The following is a 25,971-nucleotide window of genomic DNA, read 5'->3' on the forward strand; positions in this document are numbered from 1 at the left end:
TCTCTCGAGCGCTGCAGTTTGGGTACAATTCTGCTCATTTCCTGTTAAGCAGTAACCAGGGCTCCACAAACTCAGGCTCCCAGAGGATGGCCTCATCTTCCTTTTCCACTCAGCTCCTAGATAAACCTGCTGACTGGGCCCGAGAGGGGGGTCACGCGGAGACTCCCAACCACAGCAGGAAAATAGATGTGCGATTTCCTCTGAAGGACCTGACTCAGCATCAGCCGTGGCCGCCCTGGGAAGAGCCGCTGCCTGGATGCTCAGATTTCCACACCTGGGCATTAAACCCCTCCAGCCGTACCACGCCCACCCGGGCTGTCACAGCCCAGTGACGTGAGCTGCCCCCCGGGAGGGGGTGGGCGGTGAGGAGGACAGTGGGTCGCTGTCCCAGGAACTCAGTAAAGGTTAGCTGGACGGAGTTTGCCCCACATCGTAGGTCATGAGAGCGCAAAAGCCGGGCGGCCGTGTGGGCGCACCTAGAGAAGACAGGGCTGGGGTCTGCTGAGGGGAGCGTCCCCCGCCGATCTGGGGTGCGGTTCCAGCTCCAACCTGGCATTCAGGACCTTCCAGAGCCCCCGCCCTGGTCGCGGCTTTCAATCCCACCCTCCCCCTCGCAGCCAGCACGCCCCAGTCCAACAGGTCTGCTCAGGCTCTTACCTTCCCTCCTCCTTCCCCACCCCAGTCCAGTCTCCCTGTCCACTTCCTGTTTGCCCTCAGAGCCCTGCGTGTATCTTCCTATATCCTTGCCATATCCTGGGTCCCCCGCCAAAAAATATTTCTCCACCCTCCCTGGTGGTCTCCTGCCCACGTGCCACACACCCAGCACATCCTCACACCCAGTGTGCTTTTCTTCTCATTGGGTGTGAGCTCCTGAGGGAGCAGGCTGCCTGGCGGCTGGTGACAGGCCCGGGTCCCCACGGGGCGTGGCTTGCTGGCCAAGTCGTCAGAAATGGTGGACTCCTTCTCAGAGCGGGAATGGGGCTATCCGGTGCCAGTGGCGGTGCCCATGCGAAGCCAGGTGGCTGGCAAGGCCATGGAGGCCTCGGTCAGGAACAGGTCCGACTGGTTTAAAGAATAAGAAATCAAAGCTCAGAGGTTGTTCCCTTTGGCTTAGCATCTGTCTTGAGGGCTCCAGGCCGAGGGACCGGCGCTTGACTGGCCAGAGCGGCCCAACCTGTGTCACGGGCAGTCTCTGTCATTTCAACCCCACAGCCAGGCCAGGAGGTGCCCAGCCTGCTGGGAAAAGGAGTTCCCTGGCTCCACTTTCCCCAGGCCCCACCACTCTGGCCTCAGAAGCCTGCTCTCTGCCCCTGGACTTCTGACCTCTTAGACTTGACCGGCGTTAGCCCGGGTCCTGTGTGCAGTCCCTCCCTGGCTTCCACACCTGGCCGCCCTTCTGCCTCTTCTCCTGTGTCCTGAGTCAGCTGGCCAGCTCTCTCACCCCCTCCTCCGCTTTGCCCTGTTGGTTCCCCCTGTGGGCTTGCCACCCTGCCTCTGGGCCTTCTCCCTCCAGGACCTGAGGGACCTCCCTGGCACCTGCCACTGCTCGTGCACCTGTCCTCCAGATCTTTGTCCCCAGTCATGGCACTCCCAGCCACCCTCTAGATGATGGTCCCTGCCCGTCTGGCTGGTACTGGAAATGCAACAAGCTTGTAGGCCCAGTGCACCTGAGGCCAGCCTCCTCACCTGCGGGCCCTAACTTTCCCTGTCCACACCCTGGGGCCCAGGGAGCCCCGCCACCTTCCCCGAGGTGCTGCGTCCATCACACCAGCTCCTGGGCCTGCAGTAAATACCTGGAACCAACCACCTAGCCTGTGACTTGAATCAATTAGTTAACTTGACTTTCAAATAGACTCACTTTTTAAATTTATTTTAAAAGGGATCTTGATGTTATTTCTTACTCTAAGTCATAGTAACTGGATCACAAGATACAACAGAAACAAAGCAGTGTAGTTGATTCCTCCTGGATTCCTTACCTCAGAGGCTGGGGTCTGGTCCCTCTTTTTTTTTTTTTTTTTTTTTTGGGTACACAGGCCTCTCACTGCTGTGGCCTCTCCATTGCGGAGCACAGGCTCCAGACGCGCAGGCCCAGCGGCCATGGCTCACGGGCCCAGCTGCTCTGTGGCATGTGGGATCTTCCCGGACTGGGGCACGAACCCATGAACAGGCCTCTCACTGCTGTGGCCTCTCCATTGCGGAGCCCAGCCTCCAGACGCGCAGGCCCAGCGGCCATGGCTCACGGGCCCAGCTGCTCTGTGGCATGTGGGATCTTCCCGGACTGGGGCACGAACCCATGTCCCCTGCATCGGCAGGCGGACTCTCAACCACTGCGCCACCAGAGAAGCCCTGGTCCCTCTTATTAAAGAGTCGCTGAAACAATAAGTGCCCACGAGGGACTTCTTGGCAGTCCAGTGGTTACGACTCTGCACTTTCACTGAAGGGGGGCATGGGTTCGATCCCTGCTCAGGGAACTAAGATTCCACATACCACGTGGCACGGCCAAAAAATAAAAAGCAAAAAAAAAAATTAAAAAAAAAAGTGCCCACTGGAAAGTTTTTCCTTGCCAGAGCGAGGGGTACTGAAAGAGCATCGCGGTGGGAATAACTTTCTCACTTGTCCCTGGGTTACCTCTTTTCTTGTCACCCCCTCCCCTGCCCCTCATCGTTTTCCCGTGGAGCCAGGAAATCCTGCAGCCTTGAATTAAGGCTCAGAAGAGAGAGCTTTGGGGTGAGGGTGCATTTCCCAAGTGTCTGGGGAGAGGCCCGACAGTAAGTGGCACCGTTCAGTCTGTGTGTTTAGTCCCCCAACACCACCTTGGCCGATAATTCAGATGTCTTTGGCCAGCACACCTCAATCCAGTCCCACTTTCTCTAAAGTGGAGTAGCTGACTGATGGTTTTTCCTCTGTCGTTTTGGGTCTCAGCCCCAGGAGTGAGAGGAGACTTAGGACGCCCCCGGGGAAGGAAACTGGGAACTTTATCACTCCCGAGGCCCCCTCCTCATCTCCTGCCAGCTGCCTCCCCAGGATGAGGCCCCTCGGCTGCCCCTGGGCAGGCACGCAGGCAGGCAGGCAGGTGTCCATCAGCTTGATGGCCTCAGGTCATCAGAGCTGTGATTGTCTGAAGTCGGGAGGGCAGCCCTGGCCCTTCAGGGTCAGCCTTTGTCCAGAAGAGGGCGGCGAGCGCACGGGGACAAGGGTGGGATTTCTCTGTCCCCTAACCCTAACCTCCTGGCCTAGGGTTGTCCTTTATCTCCTCTCCCTGGGGTGTTTCCTCCAAGGTTGAGAATCCTTGCTGTCCCACCAAGTCAGCATTTCACCCTTGAGGAGTCTTGGAGCTGCTGCAGCTCCCCACTGATTGCCCCAATACAGTTGTGTGTGCTGCCCTCAGAGGTTGGCTCTGAGGTTCGTCTTTTGCCCCCAGCCTTGATGCGTTTACTTCACGGCTGAGGAGCCTTAGGTGTTTCTCCTGGGATCTCTGGGAAGTTCCACATCACCATTCCTTTCCCGCCAGTGGACTCAAGGGTAGCTGAGCACTCTCTCCGCTTTGCTTCAGAGTACCCCATGCCCTTGGCCTCGGCCCAGGGTGGGCAGGAGGCACCGGTCGGCCAAGTCCCTCTGCCGCCTCCAGACTGTCAGGATTGGGAGGCTTCTGTGGGAAGTTGTGCAGATGGGGGCGCATTGGGGACCCGGGAGTCCGGGTGTGCTGGTTCCGGGGAGTGGGGAGGAGGACCTTTTGCCCGGTCTCAGTCCAGGCGTCCTCTCAGCTCTCAGCAGAGCCTGGAGGAGAGTCCACCGCCGTCTAGGGGAGTTTGCACTCAGCTAGTTCCCCGCACCAGGCAGTGCCAGTGCATCATAAAGGGCACGTCCCTTTTCAGGCACTTGAGTTTGTGTTAAAATGTCTCAGCTGTAGAGAGAGAGGTGAAGAATGGCCAGCCGTTAGCCAAGCGCCCACAAGAGCTTGAGTAAACACGAGCAGCACAGTTAGAGTCGAGGGCCCCTCCCTGATACATCACTGCACACGAATCTACCGCTAAAAAGTCTGCAGCTTTGTTTTGCAAGTTTACACCCCTTGAAAATGGTGTCACATGGCAGCTTTTTTGGCCTGCTCTTTTCGCTCAGCACCGCTGGGGCACTTCGTCCACACTGAGCGTGTGGCTCGAGTTTTTTGCTTCCACAGCTCCCTGCTGTCCTTTGTGTGCGGACAGCGACTTGTCCTCCCTCCGCTGGCAGTGGGCATTTAGGACGTTGCCGCGTTTTTGCTCTCGGCGTCACAGTGAGCGGTCACATGGATGTCCCCGCAGGCAAGGTCCAAGTGTTTCTCTAAAATCCTGCCCATTTAATGTGACCGTGTAGGTTTTTGAGCAGGACCAGCCTGGAGAACACCACCACCTCTTCTGTTCGCATGACCCCGGAGTCTTGATCAAAGCTGCTGGGGGTCCTGCGTCAGGGCCCTCGTCAGGGGTGACCTTTCTGCTAGGTACCACCTGAGCCAGGAAGCTGGGTGCGTGGGGCGGGGGCTCCCCAGGCACAGGGTCCGCTTGGTGGAGGCACAAGCCAGGGGGAGGACCCAGGGAGGCCCACCTGATGAAATTGGGCCCACCTGGTCATCCAGGGCGATCGCTTCCACCTCCCGGTCCGTGCCTCTGTTAAGAAACCTTATTTAATATACATTACTGATTCATTAGCATTGGATGCACAGCCAGCAGCACCTGAACTCACCATCGGTCCATCATTGTTGGCGGGCTTGTGTTTGCGGTTTCACCTTACTTGCCGAAATGTGTTTGTAAACCCCCCCCCCATCAGTACTTGGGGCACCTTCGCAGGTATTCGTGAACATGCCCAGAGTGACAAAAATTTTTGAGTCTCCCAACACATTCATTCCCACTGAGGCAGAACAAGACTGTAGACCAGCATCCTTTCCACGGCTTGTTTAGTGACACGTGTTTGTACCTTTGTGCTTCTTGCGGGTGTTTTCGCTCTTGGTCCCAAGCATGGAGCTGAAGTGCTGGCTAGTGTCCCAGGCACAGGAAGGCTGTGACGTGCTCACAGAGCATGTGTGAGATGAGCTCCGCTCAGGCGAGATCAGGTACTGCTGGCCGTGCGTCCAGTGCTAATGAATCAGCAGTGTATATTAAATCAGTTTTCTTTCATTTTTAAAAAATTAATTAATTTATTTATTTGGCTGTACCGGGTCTTAGTTGCTGCACGCGGGATCTTTAGTTGGGGCATGTGGGCTCTTAGTTGCGGCATGCACGTGGGATCTAGTTCCCTGACCAGAGATCGAACCCAGGCCCCCTGCATTGGGAGCTCGGAGTCTTAACCACTGTGCCACCAGGGAAGTCCCTAAATAAGGTTTCTTTAAACAGAAACACACGTAACATGAAATTACAGGTGATGAGTTGTGACCAGAGGCTCACAGGAGCCTAACCCCTGCGTGTCCCCAGAGCAGTGGCTCAGTATTTACTAGTTCGACGTCTGGGCGACTTTATAGCACAGAACCACTGTGAGTAACGAGAGCTGACTATTCCCGTGGCAGGCAGAACACCACCCCCCTACCCTCCACCAAGGTGTCCCTGCCATTATCTGGAACCTGTGAATGTGTGACCTTACTTGGCAGAAGGGACTTTGCTGGTGGAATTAAGGGCATGGACCTGGAGGTGGAACCGATGACCAGGTGGGCCCAATTTCATCATAATGGCCCTTAAAAGTGGAACCTTTCCCTGCCTGGTTGGAGGGAGACAGGACCGTGGAGGAGAGAACCAGAGGGCAGGTGGCACGATAGGCCCACCTCGCTGGCTGTGAAGACAGAGGACGGGGCCACAAGCCAAGGAGCGCGGCCGCCTCTAGGAGCGGAAAAGGCGGGAAAGCTCTAGAGCTCCCAGAAAGGGACACAGCCCTGCCAACACCTTTGTCTTCGCTGGGGAGAGCCATGTCGGACTTCTGACGACCTTCAGATTTTTGTGTGGCTTAGGAAACGTGTTTTGAGTCACTGAGTTTGTGGTAATTTGTTACAGCAACTGTAGGAAACTCTTACAGGTCCCTGCTGTCTTAAAGCTTTGTCTGGATAAAGGTTTTCAGCTCAGCATTGAAGAGTGTGTGTGTGTGCGCGCGCGCATGCATGCACGTGCATGTACACACTAGCACGTGTGTTTCATCTTCCCTTAGCTCTCACCTCCAACTTAACGGCTGGGGTCAAAGAGGAAATAGGAGCGATTCGCTTTGCCAAGCTGATGGATGGGTGCTGTGGGAAGAGCGGGCCTCCCACCGAGCCATCTTCGTTTCAGTGCTCCATGGAAGTCATCCCCTGGTTCTTGGAATCCCACCTTGGTGACTTACGAGCTAGTGGACTGATAGGGAATCCTCCATCGTCAACTTGAAAACCGGCTCTGTGTTCAGGTTTTATGCAAAGAGCGCTGTGGCCCGTCTAAACCTCTGGGAAATGCCACAGTGGGATTTCGACCAGCATCACTTCCCATCCACTGTAGAAAGAGGTCGGCAGTTCTCAAGCCTGATACCGTGCCTTTCTTCCCGTCACGGACACTAGAGCCTTGTGCCAGGCAGCCTTCACTAATCACTCCCACACCTGCAAAGGGGACGCTTCAGAATCACATTCTGGGAGTTGGTTTCCAAGCCGGCCCTCAGCGCCTCTGTCCTCTGCATTGGTGCAGACCCCGCGTCCTCCGTCTCTGCCTTTCCTCACGTCATGTCCTTTTCTCCTTCTTGCCCCCAAGTTCAACCCATCCTTCAAAGCCAAGTCCAGGGACATCTTGTAACTCCTACCTGGTTCCCTCCCCACAAGGAGGAAGGGGCTCCTTATCTTAGGTCCTTAAGGTAGTGCCGTTTTTGTGTGAGCTTATAGTATTTATCTCTTTTTCCCTCTACTATACCTGGCACATATAAATATCTGTTGAATGAATAAGGGCAACCTTCTCAAGTGGGGAGCTGGCCTGCTGACTTTGACCCCAGACATTCAGCCCCATCCTGCTCTGATGGAGCAGGTAAGCTCAGGGCAGGAGAGTGTCCCAGACACGCACAGTGGCTGAGCGATTGAAATAGGGCAGATACGGTGACACAGGGTCCTATGACACGCGCCCTATATGGAGAAACCAGGGATGACTCACGAGGGGGTGACCTGGACCCTGGCTTTGAATGTGGACACGGGAGGGAGAAGGGAGAGGAGGATGCAGGTTGTCCCCAGCAGGCAGCAGAGCGAAGCCCCCAGTGCTGGGGCCTCCGGGTCACTGACCTGCCCTACTGTGTTCTTGTTCCTCATCCAGGAGTCCAGACACTGCCTGTCTGTGGGCTCAGTCCTTCTAGCGGAGCAGAGGTTGGCCTGGGTGCGGGGGGAGGCCCTGGCTACTAGACCATCGTCATCAGATGGAGAGAGATTTGAATATGCTTACGGCTCCTAGCTCAGCAAGTGGCAGCACCAGACACACGTCACATGGTGACAGCGGAGAAGCAAGGACGAGGCCAGGGCTGCTTTACTCCTGGAAAAATCAACATAAAAAGGCATTGGTGAGGGAATTCCCTGGCGGTCCAGTGGTTGAGAATCTGCCTACCACTGCAGGGGACGCGGGTTCCATCCCTGGCCGGGGAACTAAGATCCCACAGGCTGCAGGGCAACTAAACCTGCGTGCCACAACTAGAGAAGCCCGTGCACCACAACTAGAGAAAAGCCCCACAGTGAAGAGCCTGTGCACACAATGGAGACCCAGTGACCTGTGTCATCATGGGTCGTCATCAGCACCCAGTTTTACAGTTGAGGAAACAGAGGCTCAGAGGGGTCCACATTCTTGTTAAGTGACAGTGCGGTGACAGAGCCGGATCCAGTCCCTGTGCTGTGGTCCACACCCCCACTGCTCCCCTGCGACCCCAGCCCTACCTCAGGACCTCTTGGGCACACCCTTGTTTTGGCCTGTTACTGACACACCTGACTGGCAGTGTTCTTCCCTGGGCTCCTAAGGGCGAGGTCTGCGTTATCTCAGCAAATACTGATTGCCCATCACCTATTGGGCGTCAGGCCCCCTGCTGCTCTACTAGCCCCATCACAGCAGCTGGCAGCCAACGGGAAGTCAGTGTTTGAGGACAGGGTGCATTTGGGTGGGGAGGCGAGGCTCTCCCAGGTGCTGTTGCTGGAATGAAGGTGAGCTGTGGTGGAGGAGACGGCCCCTGAGAACTGCTCTTCTCTGTCTGTGATCTAGGGCGGGGTCCCTGGGAACCCCTCAGTTGGGTGCTCACCCACCACTGGGGCAGTTACAGGCAGTAACATCAGGGAGCGTGTGCGCCAGGCCTGATGTGCGTCCTGAGAAGCAGAAGGCCCACCCCCTCTGCCACTGCAGGATGGATGGCAGCCGGGGACAGGAGCGGCGGCTCTGCTGCCCACCTGGGCCCAGCAGGCCCCTGTTGATCTCCTCATCTGTGTGCTGAGATTCCTTCCAGTTCAGGGTTTCCAGGACTGACTCTGCAGGTTAGAAGGGCAGGTGCCCCTGGACAAATAGGGTGGGGGTCAAGAAGAGGAGCGGCCGTGCAGGGTGACAGGGTGCCGGCATCTAACACGTGGCCTAGTGTCGCAGTGCCCGTCACTAAACTTCAGAGGGGCTGATGGCGTCACCTCCTCTGGCTTGCCGTTTGCTGTCCTGGGATCATGACCCACCCGGGTGCTTCTGGTAGCCACGCCTGAAGAAACTGGTCTCAGTGGCCCTGAGTCACCTGGTGTCGCCGCCCTGGAGTGACAGGCGAGCCGTGGAGCCAGGTGAGGGTATGTTCCTCAGCGCCCACTCAGAGCTTCTTCCTGGAGCTCTCTCGGAGGAGCACCCAGGCCAAGCTCTGCCCTCCCCGAGAGGTCGCCCCCGATGATCCTTGGAGAACCTAGGTGTGTGGCCCGTACGGCTCCAGCCCGGCCCATTTGGGGGCCATTTCCCTCTGGCCTTCAGAGCCTGTTTGCCTGTCAGCCTTCCTTTCCCGTGTCCTGTCCTCCCAAACTGCAGGCACATGCCTTTCACAGGGGGTTCCTCCTCTGGGAGCGGGGTCCTCTGGATGCAGGCCAGCCTGGGCCCAGCTTGCTCAGATTTTTTTCCTTTGCAAACTTTCCCTTCACGTTCTGGTGAGGGGGCCAGCTGTGGGCAGACCCTGGGTGGAGAGTGGGGAATTAGACTGGCAGCCCCCAGGCAGAGTGCCGCCTAACTTGAACTTCCCATAAGCAACGCAAAGGAAAGTTGGGGATTCAGGGGTAGGGGGTGCTGTCATCCGGCTGGCTCCTGGGTCCGCAGCCCTCCCAGTGCTTAGCCACTATGGAATGGCGCCATGAGGTCAGACCCCTGTGAGGTCGTTCCTTCCTCCCATGGGGTGCTAAGTATCAACTAAGCACTTCCTAGTCTCAGACACCGTTCCGTGTGCAGGTACAGCAGTGCTGGGGTCGCTCACTTGGAGTTCACAGTCCAGTGGGTGGAGGGCTGTAAACAAACAAGAGGGGCTTGAGAGAAGGATGAGTGACGGGTGGGTCAGGGACAGCCCCACTGGGGAGGGGGGAACCAGATGGACAGGACCCAACCACGGGAAAGTCTGGGGCAGAAGGGACAGCAGGGCAGAGGCTCTGACGTGGGGTGAGGTGGGTGCCTTTGTGGAGCCTGGTCCAAGGTGAGGTCCAGAGCGGGCAGGGGTTCTGGCCTCAATGGAGGAGGTGCCAGTAGTGTGCTGGGAGAGGTGGCCAGTGGCCAGGTCACTCCCACCTGGGTAAGGAGGCGGGTGATGGAGAATCAGGAGGGCTTCCTCGAAGAGGTGGCTTCACATTAGTTAAGTGTCTCAGAATGGAAGTGGTCGTAGAGATGGGGGGACAGCATCTGTGTTCCAAGGAGGCCGGGGCCCTGGGCTTTTAGATCGTTCTGTCACCTTAGCTTGGTGCTGTTGGGGTACACATGGCCCTCCGTGAGACTCGTGACCTGGTGCCTACAGCCTCTTATGTAGTAGGCTGCGGTGATGGTGTTGGATACAGGGTCAGTTCCGGTGCTTTCTGGAGGCCGCACAGCTGTGCACCTCACAGGGTTTCCAAGTCCCGTTTCCTGTCTCTTCCTGAAGGGCTGCTCTTGCGTCAGCTCTGCCATTGACAAAAGGTGAGTTTGCAGGACACCTCATTTACTCTCCTGTGGGGACGGAAGTTTGCTGTACTGCCCTGAGAGGGGATCTGCGGGCGGTAGCTCCCCAACAGCACACCCCGGCACAGCACACGGTCAGCGGTGCGGAGTGGGCGCGGCAGGATTCGGGAATTTATTACCTCATTTGTTTGTGGGTTGGGTGTTTCTTTTTATGAGTTTTCATCTGAAATTGATTTTCCCGGTTGTGTGACATGCAGCCTTCCTGCCTTGTCCCCGAGATGAGAAATTAAAATGCATGAGGCCGGTTTATACCCAGGCTTCTCAGCTCTGGCAAGACTTCCAGATGAGATTTGTTCCTAAGAGATGAGCCTCAAGCAATTGCTGGCCTCTCGGTCGTCGGGTAAAAACCCTCGGCACAGCCTGAGGTGCCGGCTGGGATCAGGCCCCCCTTAGAGCCCCTTAGAGTTCAGTGGGCTTGTTCCCTCCCTGTGTCCCGGAGGAGGCAAAGTCCTGAGCCCACACCCCAGTCTGCCGCCCAGATTCCTCAGCCAGGCCCTGAGGCTTTGGCCCTCACCTCCCCCGATAACATTTGGGGCAGGGCCCCTCTGCTTCTCCCCCACATGAGCTGCATCATGTCCTGCACAGGGGTCTGTGTGTGACTGGTGTCCTCCTCCCTGAGCAGCTCCCGGTCCGGGGTGCCACTGGTATTCATAGAAAGCTCTGTGCTATTCCAGGGGCTGTGGCCTCATGCCATCCTGGAGTGGTGGGTATCGTGTGAGAGACTGGAGTTCCAGAAGGCTCAGGGCAGAGCCGGCCCTCCAACGCATGCCTTCCGCCTCCAGGCTCGTGCACTAGGTGTGGTGTAGGGTGTCATCCTGGGTGGTCGTCCCCCACTGTCACTGTCCAGGAGCAGCTGTGGTCCTCTTGACCGCCTGCTCCCAGGGGCTGCGATGTGGCCTCACACTTGCTGGGACGCTTCCCCAGCCAAGCGGGAGGGGCGGGATTTGTGGCTGGATTCTGAGGGCTGGGCCTTGTCTCCACAGCACCCTGACTGCCCTGGCCAGTCTTTGAAAATGAGGAAGCAACCCAGGGAGATGCAGGGCAGCCTCCAGAGCAAGGTGGTTTAAGACTTTGGGGACCCAGTTACCCCTCCTGTATGGCTTGGTCTCACACACTACACTACACTACACTACACTGCCTGGCCCTGGGAAAGGCGGGCGGGTCACCTCCTGGGGTGTTAGTTGCTCCATTTATAAGGTGGAGATAACTGCCCAGAGGCTGCAGCTGGGCCAGATGGGTGCTGGAGGTCCCCAATGGCTCTATCTCTTCCTTTTGGGGCTCCATCCCTTCCTCAAGGTTGACAGAAGGGCTGACAAGGCCGCAGGTCCAAGGAACAATGCAGTCTCTGCTGCGTTTCATAGAAACGTTAAAAGATGCACATTCTGTGGTCCCTTCTCCCCTCCAGCAGTCCTACCTCCCCCCACAAGCCAGAAGTGCTTCAATTTGAAGCCTGCTTTCCACACCTGTCCCAGCACCCAGCAGGGCCCACTTCCTCCCCCAGACTCTGCCAGATGACCTGGGGAACTGGTTAACCATGAATGGAAGCAGGGAACACTTCTTGTTAAGTGCTTCTGCTTTCTTGTGGAAGAACTCGGCATCTTAATGGGAATCCCAGGACCAACCATCATCAGAGTCGAGCCCGGGCTAACGCTCTGGGCGGGGGGGTTGGTCCCCAGAGGAAGTGCCCACCCCTCCACAGCACACCGGGAGGGCACTCAGGCCTGTGGCTTCTGGCCAGACAAGCTGCGAGGGGAAACACTGGCCAGCCTGGGCCCTTGTGGCCGACACTCAGCTGAGCTCCACGTGGAGGTCGGGCCAGGCAGGGAGTGAGTTCTTTGTCACCCCATCTCCAAGGACTGCTGGGTCACCTCGGGGTGAGGGAGGCATTTTCCTCAAATAGGGCTGAGGCAACAGGAAAGGCACCGCACAACCACCCGTGTCTGCCCAGCCCCTCACTCCTCCTCCAGCTTTGGGTCCTTCTGAGCTGCCACTCCTCTGTGAGGCCAGGAGAGGACTCCCCCAAAAGTAAGGGGCCTGGGTGCTTGGTCAGATGCACTGGGCTGGGTGATGGCGGAAAGCAAGACACACGAGGTCCCTGCGCTCGGAGATGAGCACGGGCGCGTGGGAAGCTAACGGGGGGTCAGGCCAGGCCTCAGCCTCCAGCCCCTGCAGGAGGAGGGGAGCAGTCCCGGGATTGCAGGAGCCTGGAGAGGGCACAGACCCTGACACACAGAGGGTTCTGGACCCAGCTCTCGGGGGCTGCCATGGGCAGGAGGCCCAGCAAGGCCGAGGAGGGGAGAGCAGCCAGGAGGGGTCCTGGGGAGAAGTGAGGAGAGTCTGAGCCAGGGCAGGGCAGGCCTGGTTTACACGCAGGGGCCCTCGTGACGGATCCGGGGTGCTTAAAGCCAGTTTGAGGCCCCATCGGGAAAGCAGTGTCACAGCAGTGGGAGGTCTGGCAACTTGGTCATCAGCCTGGGGCTGAAGGGGCAGCTCTCTGGGTGTCTGCCCTGGGTGAACCTCTGGCTGCTGGTACCGGGACCCACAAAGCCTGCAGATGCAGAGGTCGGGGCTTTGAGATGAGGCTGAGGCTACACCTCAATCCATCTCGGGACCGCCGTCCCCCAGCTCGTCACTGCCTTGACAGTCACTGAGCGACTGTCCCCACGTGCCATTGCTGCCTTCCCTAGTCCATTCTTTCCGACGACAGGTTCCTGCTTTGCTCCCACTGCCCGTGCCGTGTCCAGACCAGACTCTCAGATTAAGCCGGACGTGACTTTGAGGGGATTTTTCTCATGTAACGGTTTCCCCCCTCATCTTAGCAGCATGTGCCACGCAGGGGAGCAGCCACTGGGACTCACATGGCGTTCAGCTTGCTGCCCACCTAGCCAGCCCTGGGAAGGTTTGGGCAGGGAGGCGGGAGGGGCACCACGGGGCGGGGGCAGAGAACCAGGGGGGTTCAGACTGCAACAGGCTAGCTCAGACCAGGCCCCCTGGCCTGTCTCCTCTCCACAGAGACAGCCAAACGCTTCCCCCGCCACCACCTGGGGGACCCTGCAGCTGGCTTGTGCCTGCAGCCTCCGGGACCTGAGGGGTTCTGCTTCTGAGCCAGTATCTCAGCCGCTGGCCTCAGGCCAGAGGTGCCGTCCCTCCTGCTGAGAGAACACCTTGGGCTTCAAAGCCGCCGTCTTTGTGCTGCCACAACTAGGTTTCAGATACACCCCGACACACTGCTGTGTGGAGGGGCGTCTGTGGGTCTGTGTTTGCCCCTTGGGGCCAGACCTGGTGGTCGTGGTGCCCGACTGGGGGTTTTCACGGGAGAAGTAACTTCAGAAGCCTTTTCCTGCTTGATCATTTCCACTGCTCCCGTTCACAGAGCTGCTTTTTAAAAACCGCGTAGGGCTTCCCTGGTGGCACAGTGGGGGCTTCCCTGGTGGCGCAGTGGTTGAGAGTCCGCCTGCCGATGCAGGGGACACGGGTTCGTGCCCCGCTCCGGGAGGATCCCACATGCCGCGGGGCGGCTGGGCCCGTGAGCCATGGCTGCTGAGCCTGCGCGTCCGGAGCCTGTGCTCCGCAACGGGAGAGGCCACAACAGTGAGAGGCCCGCGTACGGCAAAAAAAAAAAAAAAAAAAAAAACCAAAAAAAACCGCGTAGCTTTGATCCCTAGGAGGAGAGGAAGTGTGTGCCCGGAGGCACGAAGGGTACCAGCAAACCGGGAAAATTCCAGAATTCCGGGTATGCTGAAGGAAGTTCTGACTTGTCAGGACACTTCCCTCTGCGGAGCTTGACAAAGCGGGTGGTGACTTATTCTCCATCAGCTCACAGATATTTACTAAAGACCTGCCACAGATGAAAGCTCTCCTGCTGCCAGAGCCCTCAGGCTTCCTGCTGGCCCGCCTCCTTGGGCTGAGGAGTTGGGTATGAATAGTGTTTCTGTGGCCTCTGCTTCAGTGGCACCTTTCCCTCATCCCTTAGGGCGGTGGCCCGGCCCCACACCTCGTGGCCTTTACTCTCAGAGCCACGTGGGATCCAAGCTGCCTGGAGTCCAAGTGCCACCCCCGTCGGCAAGCATTTCGTACTCACAAGGGCCCAGGCTCTGGAAATCATCCCGACATGGGGGCCACTGGAGGTTTCTGGGCAGGGACGGACAGGAGGCTTCAGCGTGGCAGTGCACCGTGCACGTTACCTCCCCAGAAGCACCCTTGGCTCGCCTTTCCAGAAAGGGCGTCAGTTAGCCAAAGAGTGCACCCTCTGGTGTGTCTGCCAGCAGCTCTGAGTCAGGGGCCCAGGGCTCAAGCAGAGAAAGGAGACTCAAGAAAGCCAGCGGCTTCGTGTGTCGGCCGGGTAGCAGGCCAGCCTGGGCTCTGCCTGTGTCGTGGGCTCTCCAAGTCATGAGACAGTAGGCCACAAAGGAAACTAGAAGGGGCTGCTCTGAGGTGTTTGGCAAGCAGCTCCCAAGTGTTGGGAGGCCAGCAGGAAGGGGAGTAGCAATTGGAAGGGATGTAGAGGCGAATGAGTCCATCCCTGTGTCGCTCCCTCCCGTCCCTGTGCCGTCCTCCCCGTTCAGGAATTTCTTAGCCCTGCCCGGGAGTCATTGCAGTTGCCTCCCGGGACCTCCCATGTCTGGGCATTCTGCACATAGGCAGTCTGCCTCCTCCCCACAGCCTCGGAGGCCCCGTGCCCTTCTGGCAGATCCTGCATTGCGGGGAGCGGTGAGGGACGGACCGACCAGTCCAACAGCTCTGGGCACAGCTCCCAGCTTCTCCACTTTCAGCTCGCAGCCTTGCTGTTCCACCTCTAACCCCGGGGGTTTCCTCATCTGTAGAATGGGTGTGCAGGTCCCTGCATTGTCATCGCAGAGGGGTGACAATCAATGGCAGGATGTATGCAAAGCGCCCGCACAGTGCCTGGCACGTGGAGGATCAGGAATGGCAGCCCCTGTGCCCCCGAGCCTGGGTCTCACCCAGAACACCATATGCTTGCCTGGCCAGGCTCTGCCTGCTGGAACCCTGCCCTTTGAGGTCCAGCTTGGACAGCACTGGCCCCCGCAGCTCACCCAGCCAGGAGCATGTTTGGCGTGTTTAAACCTCCCTTGCAGCTCTTATCACTGTGTCTCTGTTCTGCCTGATGTTCTTATCTCCCTCGCCAGAGGGGCGCTCCTCAAAGCCAGCACAGCCTCTCCCCTGACAGCGGGTAGCGGGCTTGCCCACCCGCTCCCGACGGTGGTCGCTAACTGGAGCCGGAAGTGCTCACACCTGACAGCCTTGGGTCACAGCGCCTCAGCCACAGGGCATTCACTGGCCCAGACCCGAGGATGGCCGGAACAGGACCGCATAGCAGGGCAGCTGGGCCTGGACCCCAAGGCTCTTTCACCCCCATCGCTTTTTCTTTTCTTTTTTAAATTTTATTTATTTTTATAAATTTATTTATTTGTTTATTTTTGGCTGCATTGGGTCTTCATTGCTGCGCGTGGGCTTTCTCTAGTTGCGGTGAGCAGGGGCTACTCTTCGTTGTGGTGCGCGGGCTTCTTGTTGCGGTGGCTTCTCTTGTTGCAGAGCATGGGCTCTAGGCATGTGGCCTCAGTAGTTGTGGCACGTGGACTCAGTAGTTGTGGCTCGCGGGCTCTAGAGCGCAGGCTCAGTAGTTGTGGCGCATGGGCTTAGTTGCTCCGTGGCATGTGGGATCTTCCCAGACCAGGGCTCGAACCTGTGTCCCCTGCGTTGGCAGGCGGGTTCTTAACCCCTGTGCACCACCAGGGAAGTCCTTCCATGCCTTTTGGTCCAACTCTCCAGCCAGTGCCCGAGAGCAGCTGCCCCCAACGCGTGCCCCCTCCGCCTGGCACTGGGCTCCTCACCGCTGAGGAGGGAGGGAGAGGCGGGGGCTGCTCTGTTGTAGCGCGGGGTGGGGGCAGGGAGAAGTTAGCCAGGCGGAGGGCAGGAGGGGAGTTGGGGGAGTCGGGAGAGGATGGGGACCTCCGCTGTTAACCTGGAGCGTGGCAAGCGGCCCCACAGAGCATATCGGCTGGACGAGGCGCAAGGGTGCTGAGCAGGATGTGCAGAGCATCCACCCTGCATTGCGAGGCCCTGAGCATCCCTGCTCTTCTCTCTCCCGGCTCCTCTGTGCCAGCCTCCTCCTGCTGCTCTTTTTACTTAAACTCTTAATTCATCAAAGCGGATCGTCTGCCCGGGTCACGAGCCTGCAGATCGGCTGTTTATTTTCCATATCATATTGATCAGGTTTCCCCGCTGAGATGACTCAATTACAAGGCCTCCTTTTGGTGCGGGATTCGAGCTTCCGCTGCCCCCGAGGGGCCACTGCAGCGTGCCTGCCTGGTCTGGGGCAGCCGTTCGTCCCCACGTCCCTCCCTGGGGGAAAGAAGGTCCTCCTGCCTTCCTGCTCTCTGCTCGGCTCCTGGAGCGGCTGTGCTGCCGGCTCTTGGCAAACAATGCCTTGTGTTTTCGGATTGCTCCACTACGCGTTCTTTGTTTCTCTCCTGCGTGTCAGATTCCTCACTCCTCTCCAAACATGGCCAAGGCTAGGAGGCTGAAGAACGCCAGTCCTTGAGAGAACAGCCCCTTCTCCGAGTGGTCTTTATTATGAGTGCCCACGGGTGCCTTGCATGGGTGGAGGTCGTGTAGGTGCTCAGGGATGAAGGCCCATCTCCGTTCCAAGTTCGCTCACTTCCCAGGTGCCTGGGGCAGGTGTCCTCAGACCACACGGCTCCACTGCTCCTCTGTGTGAGAGCCTGAAGTGGGTGCCCTCTGCCTGTCGCAGTCATTTGGGGGTCGTGTCGTCGTAAATCTGACCATTCAGAGTCCAGGTGGGAGCTGGGCAGGGGCCGTCGCTGGCGGAGCAGTCCGAATGGGTCAGCACACGGGGAAGCGAACAGGTTGGGGGTCCTTCCACTTTCTGGCTGGTAGTAACCACCTCTGTAGTCTAAGCTGCAGTTTGAACTTAGGGGGACCTGGAGCTGGAGCCCTGGAGGCGCCTGCAGGCTGAATTGCAAGCAGGGCACACTCCTCTTAGAGGTTAGAAATAATATAAGGGCAGTAACATAGGTCAGACCAAACATACGGTGGGGGGTTGGCTCATACAGTTTCCCGGAGAGGTACCGCCAGAGGGACAGGCTGCAGAGGGAGCCTCCTGCGGGGCAGAGGTGTGCACTCCCTGGTGGGTCGTGTGCAGGCCAGCAATACCTCGATAGAGCCGCCATCACAGGGGACGGACAGACACAGAAAGGCCTGCACTCAGAGGGTCACAGAGCAGCAGTCACTCAGCAGTCCCACCTGGTGGCTGGTCTCAGAACCACCCGTGGACCTTTTTACCAGACAGCTGCCCGGCCTCCTCAGAAAGGACCCTGTTCTGGGCCTTCATGGGACTCACGGTCCCTGAGCGCCCTGCCAGGGTGGAAGTGAAGCCAGGCGTTCAGGTGGGGAGCCAGGCTGAGATCTGAGAGGCCCGTGTGACGGGCAACAGCAAGTTCATCTCCGAAGGCCGCTGCCAGCTCTGGCCGAGCGCAGCCTCTCCAAGCGACTCCTCAGCCCTGGCTGTCACCTGGCGGGGGTGGCTGGGGCCGTGGCTTGGCCTGGGCCCCACGTTCCCCCAGGGAGGCACCCACGTGGGTTTCACAGTGGCAGCCAGTGTGGGCCCACTGCTGGTGACTCAGGCTCCCACCCAGCTGGGCAGGCCCAGGAGGCCATGATTTCCACACCGCCGTGGTCACGGCCCTGCCGGAGAGGGGGCAGTGCTCACCCACCCCCTCTGCTGCCTCCCCCACCCCGGGGGGGGTGCCTTGGCTGACGGGGCCAGCCCCTCTGCACTGCGGGCCGGAGTGGGGGGTGGGGGGGCGGCAGCTGCAGAGAGAAGAGTGGGCTTCAGCCCGCAGGGCCCCTGCCAGGGCTGCGCCTCAGTTTCCTCTCCCGCAGCCGGGGAACACCGTCAGTTGTGGGGAGTGCTGGATGCAGACGCTACACGTGAAGGTGTAACTTCCATGGCAGTGCTGCTGCTCTTGCCGGGCCCGAAAAGGTGTGTGCGGGGTCCCCGAGCAGGACCGAGCGGCAGAGTCCTGGCCTCCCACACAGACGGGGCACTCCCCGCCCTCCGGCCTCCTCCTGGGGGCTCCCCAGGCCCCTCCTCTGGAGCACAGCCCAGCGCTCAGCACAGCCTCCCTTTGCTGATGCTCTTGCCGTGGTTGGCATGTGGCTTGCTTTTTCCCACTTTTCCCTTTTGGCCTTTGGTCATCCTTTCGTCCACTTGTGCCAGTTCCGGACTGTGGGCCTTGGAGAGAAGGGACCTAGGGCAAATCAGCCTGAGGGACTGGAGCTTGGAGCTCCCAGGTGGGGGTAGGGCGAGGAGACTGGTAGGGACCCAGATGTTCCCAGCACAGCCCCCCAGGTGCCAGAGCAAGGAGGCCCCGCATGGGAGCTGTCAGAGGGCTCCCAGGGAAGATGGGGAGGTGACACTCCTGGAGGGCCTGGAAGAGGCTGTGGGGTCTGCCTGTGCCCTCTCCCCTCAGAGAAAGGACGTAGTCCCCGCCAGCAGGGGCTGCTCCCTGGGGGCGCCCGTGTCCCCTGTACTGAGCAGGCCCTCGGCCCGGAAAGTGTGGTTTTTGAGCCCCAGCACTGCAGCTACCCTTTCAGTTCACCAGAAGTGTCTTGTCTCACATCAGACACCTAACTCATTTCCCTCTGGCAACCACTGAATTTGAGAACGTCCTGTTTTACCATAAACAAAAGAAGTGAAACTGTCCCATGAAATAAAGTAGAACACCCCAGAAACACCTAGGAGAGACCAGGGTCTTTCCTTATAAAGTCAAAAACGGGAAGGCAGCCCCTGCCTGCCCTTGGAGGTCCCCCAGAGACTGGTGCATGGTGGAGGGGCCCTCAGCCAGCCCTGCTTCCTTTCTGTGCCCCATCCCCTCCTGGGCTCCCGGGGTGCAGCTGCCATGAGAACACTGACTTGCAGGGGCATGCAGCTCCCCCCAGACTCCCCTTGACCCCAGGCGGGGAGAGGCAGGGATAAAGGCCTATAGGCTAGGTCTGCCCTACAGTTCTGTGGTTCCCCTGGAGAACCAAGATGCGTGGGGAAAGTAACAGCAGTCATCAGTGTGGGCAGCATGGTTGTCGCAGGAGTACCCCGGAGCACACACTTGCACACAGCAGCCCATGGCAGCCTGGCCACAGCTTGGTGAGTGCACACCTGTCACCCCATTTTACAGAGGTGAAAACTGAGGCCCAGTGAAGCTGATAGCCCAAGACCACACAGGTTAGGGTTAGGGTTAGGGTGTCTTCAGGAGCCCCGGGAGCGGTCCTGACAAGTGGGCAAAGACTGCTGCTGGCCACCAGGAGATTGTGTGTTTGTGTGTGTTCACACCTGTGCACGCAAGAAGTGACTTCTGGGCACCACAGTTGGCCCGTGTGGGGCAGGTCTTCCCTCCCACTCGGCGCTTGTCCCATGGCAGTCCTCATGTTCAGGACCTGCTTGCCTCTCAGAGGTGCCCCTGGGGCGTGCAGACCCTTGGTCCCCGAGAGTCCTTCGCAGAGAGGCAGGAGTTCAGTGGGAAAGGGAGGCCACAGTTCCCTGAGCGTGAGCCTCGGCATCTCGCTGAACCACAGCAGCCCCGTCCGGGTGTGGGCCCCACGGCCCTGTGAGGGGGCCTGGACAGTCTGCACAACCCCGCAGGGGTGGGGGACCCTCTTGGGGGCTGCGGAGCTGCCAGCGCAGCCTGACCGGGTGGGCGCAGCCAGGGTAGGCTTCCGGCAGTAGGACCCCCTGGCCCTGGGTTTGCAGGAGTGTGTGGGTTTGGAGCAGGAGCTCGTTTGGCTCCCCGTTTTGCCATTGGCTGCCATGTTCACATCCCTGGGAAGCCATCGTGGATGCCTGAGCCCTCGCCCTCCTCTCCTGAGGCTCACACTCTCTTCCCTCCTTTCGTTCCCCAGCTGGTCAGTGAGAAGGTCGGAGGGGCTGAAGGGACCAAGCTGGATGATGACTTCAAAGAGATGGAGAAGGTAACAGGAGAGGGGTGCCTGTCTAACGCTGGCAGTGTTACCAGCCCCCATAGGCCCCGGCCCTGGCACCTGGGGGGAGGCGAGGCTTTTACCGGAAGGGTCTAGGCGGGTCGCAGGCCTCCCCCCAGCCCAGAGCAGGGAGTGGCGGGGGCAGAGCACAGCCAACAGCAAGGAGGCAGGGAGGCGAGGCGGCTCCCAGAAGCAGCGGGCAGTTCTTGCATGGGCTCTGAGGTGGTTGGGGAACTGGGACCAGGGCAAGGGCTGTCCAGGTGCTCCTGGTTTGGCCTCAGGCGCCCTGATGGTTTCAAAACCCTACACGTGGACTCCCTTTACAGAAGGTGGATGTTACCAGCAAGGCCGTGACAGAAGTGTTGGCCAGAACCATCGAGTATCTGCAACCCAACCCAGGTAGGGCACCAGCCAGCTGCAAGGGGTCTGACCCCAGCTCCTCGGGTCTCTTGTCAGTCCAGAATCTTTTGGTTACTGGAACATGAAGAAGCAGTGCGTGGGCCCACAGAACTGAAATGCCCAGGGGCAGGCAGGTTCAGGCATGGCTGGATCCAGGCATCCAAAGGATGTCTTCAGGGTCATGCGTTTCCTTTCTGCTTTATCTGTCAGCTCTCGCTTTTCACGGCAACCCTAGCCTTAAATTATCCTTAGAGCTAATGGTCCCAGCAGAAAAGGGCATCTTTTCCCCCCAGTCAACTCTTTGGACCAATTTGAATCAGGTGCCAGGCCCCAGCCACAAGCCTGTCTTTGGAGCATGAGGTGGGGTCTCCGAGGCTGAGAGGGAGGCAGGGACTTTTCCTGGAGAAAAATCCAAATGTTGGTTCCTGTAGTGAAAGGCAGAGGATGCAGGACAGGCAGCAAAAGCAGCTGTGTCCACCTGAGGCCTTCGCTGAGGACAGACTGGAGCTGGCAGAGGTGCAGGCACGCCCCTCACCTCCCGCCCCCGGTAGAGGTCTGCACTGGGGGCACCTGTACCTGTCCACACCTCTACCTGCCTACCCCGCTTCTCTGGGGGTCTCGAGGAGCTGGCCCCCTCTCCTGCCCACTGCCAGTACTCCTGCATGAGGACCAGAGCAGCGGGGGGACGTCTCTTCAGGAGGTTCTTCTCACGCTCTGGTTCCTCAGGCCGAGGGAGCACTTAAGAAATAAACAAGCACCCGGGCAGAGGGGGGCAGCTGGCAGTCTGGTGGCTCCTTGAGAGACCACACCCACCCGGCCCTGCCCTCTTCTAGCCTCTCGGGCCAAGCTGACGATGCTCAACACGGTGTCCAAGATCCGAGGGCAGGTGAAGAACCCTGGCTACCCGCAGTCGGAGGGCCTGCTGGGCGAGTGCATGATCCGCCATGGGAAGGAGCTGGGCGGCGAATCCAACTTCGGTGAGGCCGTGGGGAGGCTGGAGGCGGGGGCGGGCCTGAGAGCTTGGGGCCAGAGTCTCTGTGCTGCCAGCAGGCTGGCACTTCCCCGTAGCTCGAGGATCTTCTCCAGGGTGGCTGGTCCCCTGGACGAGGGCTGCCTACAGCATCACGGCCATGCGAAAGCCACCCTCCCGGCCCACAGTGGACCTGGGTGCCTTCCAAGAGGTGGGAGGGCGGCTCGTGAACACCTGTCACCACCGGCCCCCGTGGCTCCGGGTCAGACTTAAGGGTCCCTTGTTTCGTTCTCTGTTCTGGTGTCCAGGTCCTTGGCCGTGGGGTGTGCCTCGGCTGCGCAGGCCAAGGCCTCCTGTGACGGCTTCCTCCGCCACCCCATCCTCTCCCCAGGCGACGCCCTGCTGGATGCTGGGGAGTCCATGAAGCGCCTGGCTGAGGTGAAGGACTCCCTGGATATAGAGGTGAAGCAGAACTTCATCGATCCCCTCCAGAACCTGTGCGACAAGGACCTGAAGGAGATCCAGGTATGTGGGGCCGCTCCAGGCCCACCCTCGCTCCTCCCCCCTCCCCCCACACATACAGCCCAGGCCAGGTTTCCCAGCGGGAAGGGCTGCAGAGCATCAGATGGCCCTCCCCGAGGTCCCAGGCACGCGGTGTGACCCTCATCCTGGCCTCCAGCACCACCTGAAGAAGCTGGAGGGCCGCCGCCTGGACTTTGACTACAAGAAAAAGCGGCAGGGCAAGATCCCCGATGAGGAGCTGCGCCAGGCCATGGAGAAGTTTGAGGAGTCCAAGGAGGTGGCCGAGACCAGCATGCACAACCTTCTGGAGACTGACGTATGTGTGTGGGCCCTGCCCCTCCCCGTGTGCACCCACCACACCGGCCTGCTGGGGACCACCCTGGGGGAGCCCCTGAGACAGGAGCCCAGTGGCGGTGCCCACTTCCCAGGGCCAGTGGGCAGCCTGTTCAGGGTGTGAAGGGAAGGAAGGGGGAACAGGAGGCCCACAGGAAGCCACTGGCCCACTGAGGCTTTGGGGTCTCCTCAGGCCCTTCACCCTCCTCCAGCTGCAGCTCAAGGGTCAGGCGGGGGCTGGGCCCACATCTGGAACAATCTGGGAAGGCTTCCTGCAGGAGGCAGCCAGAGATGGGGGCCAGAAGGAGGGCAGCTCTTCAGCCCTGGCTGGTCCCTTGCAGATCGAGCAGGTGAGCCAGCTCTCCGCCCTGGTGGATGCCCAACTGGACTACCACCGGCAGGCCGTGCAGATCCTGGACGAGCTGGCTGACAAGCTCAAGCGAAGGTGCGCCTGGCCCCCCGCCTTCCCCGCGGGAGCCCCGGCCCATCCTGCTGGCTGGGAGGCCCGGTGACTGGGTGCTGCGGCTGCTGGGGCAGCCCTGGGGGACCCGTGGGACGCCCCCGCCCCTGGACAACCCAGCCCCACTGTGACATGTTCCTTCCCGAGCAGCAGGGTTACTTCCTTTTCAGAAAGAATCCCCAGGCTGCATGAGTCGGGGCGGGGGTCCCAGGGGGGAGCAGGACCTCATCACGCTCATCCTGGTCCCCAGAGGAGAGGCTTGGGATGTCCTTTGGGGAGAGGGTTTGGCCAACCCTGCCCCTGGGGAGCCCCTTCCTCTCTTTCCCTGTCTCCAAGGGCCATCTTGCAGTCAGCAGCATCCAGGGCCTAAGAAGGGAAGCCCCAGTGGGCGGTGGTTCCCTGGTGAGGGGTGGGTACCTGTTGGGCACCAGCTCCCCAGCCACCACTGCCGAGGAGGCTTCTGGGTGCAGTAGGACCAGGCCTGTAGGCAGCCTTGGAGATATGCCTGGGGGCCCCCCTCTCGCCACCTCCCACATGCATCCCGAGGCAGCAGCATAAATAGCTGGGGTTGGAGGCATTGTTCCCTGACCTCAACACGCGAGGGCTCAAGAGGTGCCCTGCGGCCGATCACAGGCGTCCTTCCCCACGCAGGATGCGCGAAGCCTCTTCGCGCCCCAAGCGGGAGTATAAGCCCAAGCCCCGGGAACCCTTGGACCTCGGAGAGCCTGAGCAGTCCAACGGGGGCTTCCCCTGTGCCACGGCCCCCAAGATCACAGGTAATGGAGGAGAGGGCACCACTCTGCCCCAGGCCCCTTCGGGGGAGCCCCCAGCCCGCCACCCATCCAACCGCAGGGCCACTTCTCTGCACGAGGAGCCCCAAGGATGGGCACCAGGCCCCACGCCAGCATTCTCAGCCTACCTCTGTTCTTTGTTTGCACGCAGCTTCGTCATCTTTCCGATCCTCCGACAAGCCCACCCGGACCCCCAGCAGCAGGAGCATGCGTGAGTGTCCCCAAGGGTCCTTCTCCACCCGGGCCCTGCCCCTGCCCCGGTTTACAACGCCGCCTGCTAACCTGTGCCCCAAGGGTCCTTCTCCACCCGTTCTCTGGTAGAAGTGGAGCTGGGCTTCCCTCTGTTCCAAGTGGTACCCTGAGAGCTGTGTGCTTCTGGTCACTATCACCCTGATGCCACTGGGTGTCCCCAGCTCCTCCCAGGAGCGTTTTGGTGATGACTCACAGAGCCCTTTTCCCTCCCCTTGTCACTTGGCTCCTTCTGATAGCGGTGGGGGCCACAGGGGAGGGAGCGGCTCTCCTTGGGGGAAAGCAAGGAGCAGTGAGTGGGCAGGACAAGGGGGTGGGGGGGAGGGCAGGGGAGAGGAGGCGACATCCCCCTGCGCACCCACAGGGGCAGGTGACAGCCTGGACCTCCCCCCGCCCCCAGCTCCCCTGGACCAGCCGAGCTGCAAGGCCCTGTATGACTTTGAGCCTGAGAACGACGGGGAGCTGGGCTTCCATGAGGGCGACATCATCACGCTGACCAATCAGATCGATGAGAACTGGTATGAGGGCATGCTCCACGGCCAGTCTGGCTTCTTCCCCCTCAGCTACGTGGAGGTGCTGGTGCCGCTGCCCCAGCGACCGCGTCTCCATGGTCCGCTGCCCCAGTGACCGCGTCTCCATGGTGTGTCGGCCCGCCGCCCCTCCATCCAGATCTCTGCATTCCACGGGCCCCGCAGCTGGGCAGTGCTCACAGCCTGCGGGGCGGCCCGCTCTGGGCCTGATCCAGCCCCAGGGCAGCGGGGCCCCTGTTTACACTAGTGCTCACCCCTGGTGGTGGGGGCTCCCTTCCCCACTCCACGTGGCTGTCTTGGGGGCTGGGCAGTGTTCCTCCTTCCTGCTGCTCACAACTCTGCCCCCCCAGCTCCGCCCGCCCCACCCCAGGAGGCTCACACTAAGGTGCTCTTAGAAACACTAACTCCTCCCACCCCTCCAGGGACTGGTAACTCAAGGTGGGCCCCCCTTCTCTCCTCTCTTCTCTTTCTCTCTCTCTCACACACACACACACACACACACACGCACACACACACGCACGCACGCACGCATCCTCTCCCACCTCCATCCAGCCCCGCCCGGAGACCTGCCCTTAACAGGATAGGACTGAACATCGGTGTGATGGGGTGGTCTGGGCGAGACCCCTGTTTGAGACTCGCCACCGTGCTTTTAAATCCCCCCCCGGACACTACCAGCCCCCTCCAGAGCTCCCTAGGCCCCTGAGTGCCTACAGATGCCACCTTCCTGGAAGGGTTTCACCCCTTTCTTCTGGCTGGGGACTTGGGGAAAGACGAGCCTGGGCTTCTCAGGAGCCAGGGCTCCTAAAGACAGGCCATCTCCCCCCTGCAGGGCACTAAGCCCCAAACACCCGTGCCCACCACCGCATCCCAAGCCAAGCACATGGAACATCTCTGGCACAATCTGCCAGTGTGCATGTGCGTGTACACACACACACACACACACACACACACACACACACACACACACACCACGGGAGCCCAGCCTACACACATACATGCGACCACGGGAGCCCAGCCTCCACTATGTGGAAGGTCAAGCACAAAGGCTTTGTTAAGTGAATGTTCCCAGACCCCTGGCTGCTGGGACCCCTGGGGGAGTCACGGGCACCACCCTGGTGAGCCAGCCACCATACCCTCTTTGGACAGTGGCCCAGGCCATCTCCTCCAGACCAAGGTAGGCAGCTGCCCAGACCAGCAGGGCCCCAGCCCTGCACCCACTTCCCCTCTTGCCTAATCCAAAACTTGGCTAAACAGGGGACCCCGGGCCTGGTTCACATTCCCCTCCTCTGGTGACCCGGTAAAGCCCCCAAGGACACCAGGCCCTCCCTGCTCCTCCAAGAGGCCCCCGGTCACCAGTACCTGGAGGAGAGACAGACATCCCAGCCTAGGGCAGATCAAAATGTAATCCTGATTTTTTTAAAAAAAGTATTAAATGTCTCTTTCTACAGCCTCTTGCCTGGTTGTGGTGCAGGGCGGGCCCTCCCGAAGGGGTCTCCAGCCAGGGTGGGGCCCACATGAGAGCACCAGCCCACAGAGAGCCTGGGAGGGA

The 25,971-nt window shown here is 59.8% G+C and overlaps 1 protein-coding gene across 4 annotated transcripts in view; it reads left to right on the forward strand.

The window, feature by feature from the left end:
• SH3GL1 (SH3 domain containing GRB2 like 1, endophilin A2) overlaps positions 1 to 25,869 on the forward strand; it is a 32,082-nt gene extending 6,213 nt beyond the window's left edge. The window contains exons 2-11 of one of the 4 annotated variants that reach the window (XM_024745751.1): positions 20,091 to 20,159; positions 20,495 to 20,567; positions 21,401 to 21,544; positions 21,929 to 22,062; positions 22,217 to 22,375; positions 22,734 to 22,837; positions 23,504 to 23,628; positions 23,795 to 23,854; positions 24,293 to 24,486; positions 24,517 to 25,869. In XM_024745751.1, the coding sequence (XP_024601519.1) occupies positions 20,091 to 20,159; positions 20,495 to 20,567; positions 21,401 to 21,544; positions 21,929 to 22,062; positions 22,217 to 22,375; positions 22,734 to 22,837; positions 23,504 to 23,628; positions 23,795 to 23,854; positions 24,293 to 24,486; positions 24,517 to 24,519 (1,065 nt within the window). In that variant the 3' untranslated portion in view covers positions 24,520 to 25,869. Of the gene's footprint in view, positions 1 to 18,077; positions 18,178 to 20,090; positions 20,160 to 20,494; positions 20,568 to 21,400; positions 21,545 to 21,928; positions 22,063 to 22,216; positions 22,376 to 22,733; positions 22,838 to 23,503; positions 23,629 to 23,794; positions 23,855 to 24,292 lie in introns of all 4 variants that reach the window. The other 3 variants (XM_024745752.1, XM_024745753.1, XM_024745750.1) reach the window with 3 other exon arrangements.
• The last annotated feature ends 102 nt before the right edge of the window (positions 25,870 to 25,971 follow it).

Source organism: Neophocaena asiaeorientalis, unplaced genomic scaffold, assembly GCF_003031525.2.
Source record: "Neophocaena asiaeorientalis asiaeorientalis breed wild unplaced genomic scaffold, Neophocaena_asiaeorientalis_V1.1 scaffold357, whole genome shotgun sequence".
Taxonomy (NCBI): Eukaryota; Metazoa; Chordata; class Mammalia; order Artiodactyla; family Phocoenidae; genus Neophocaena; species Neophocaena asiaeorientalis.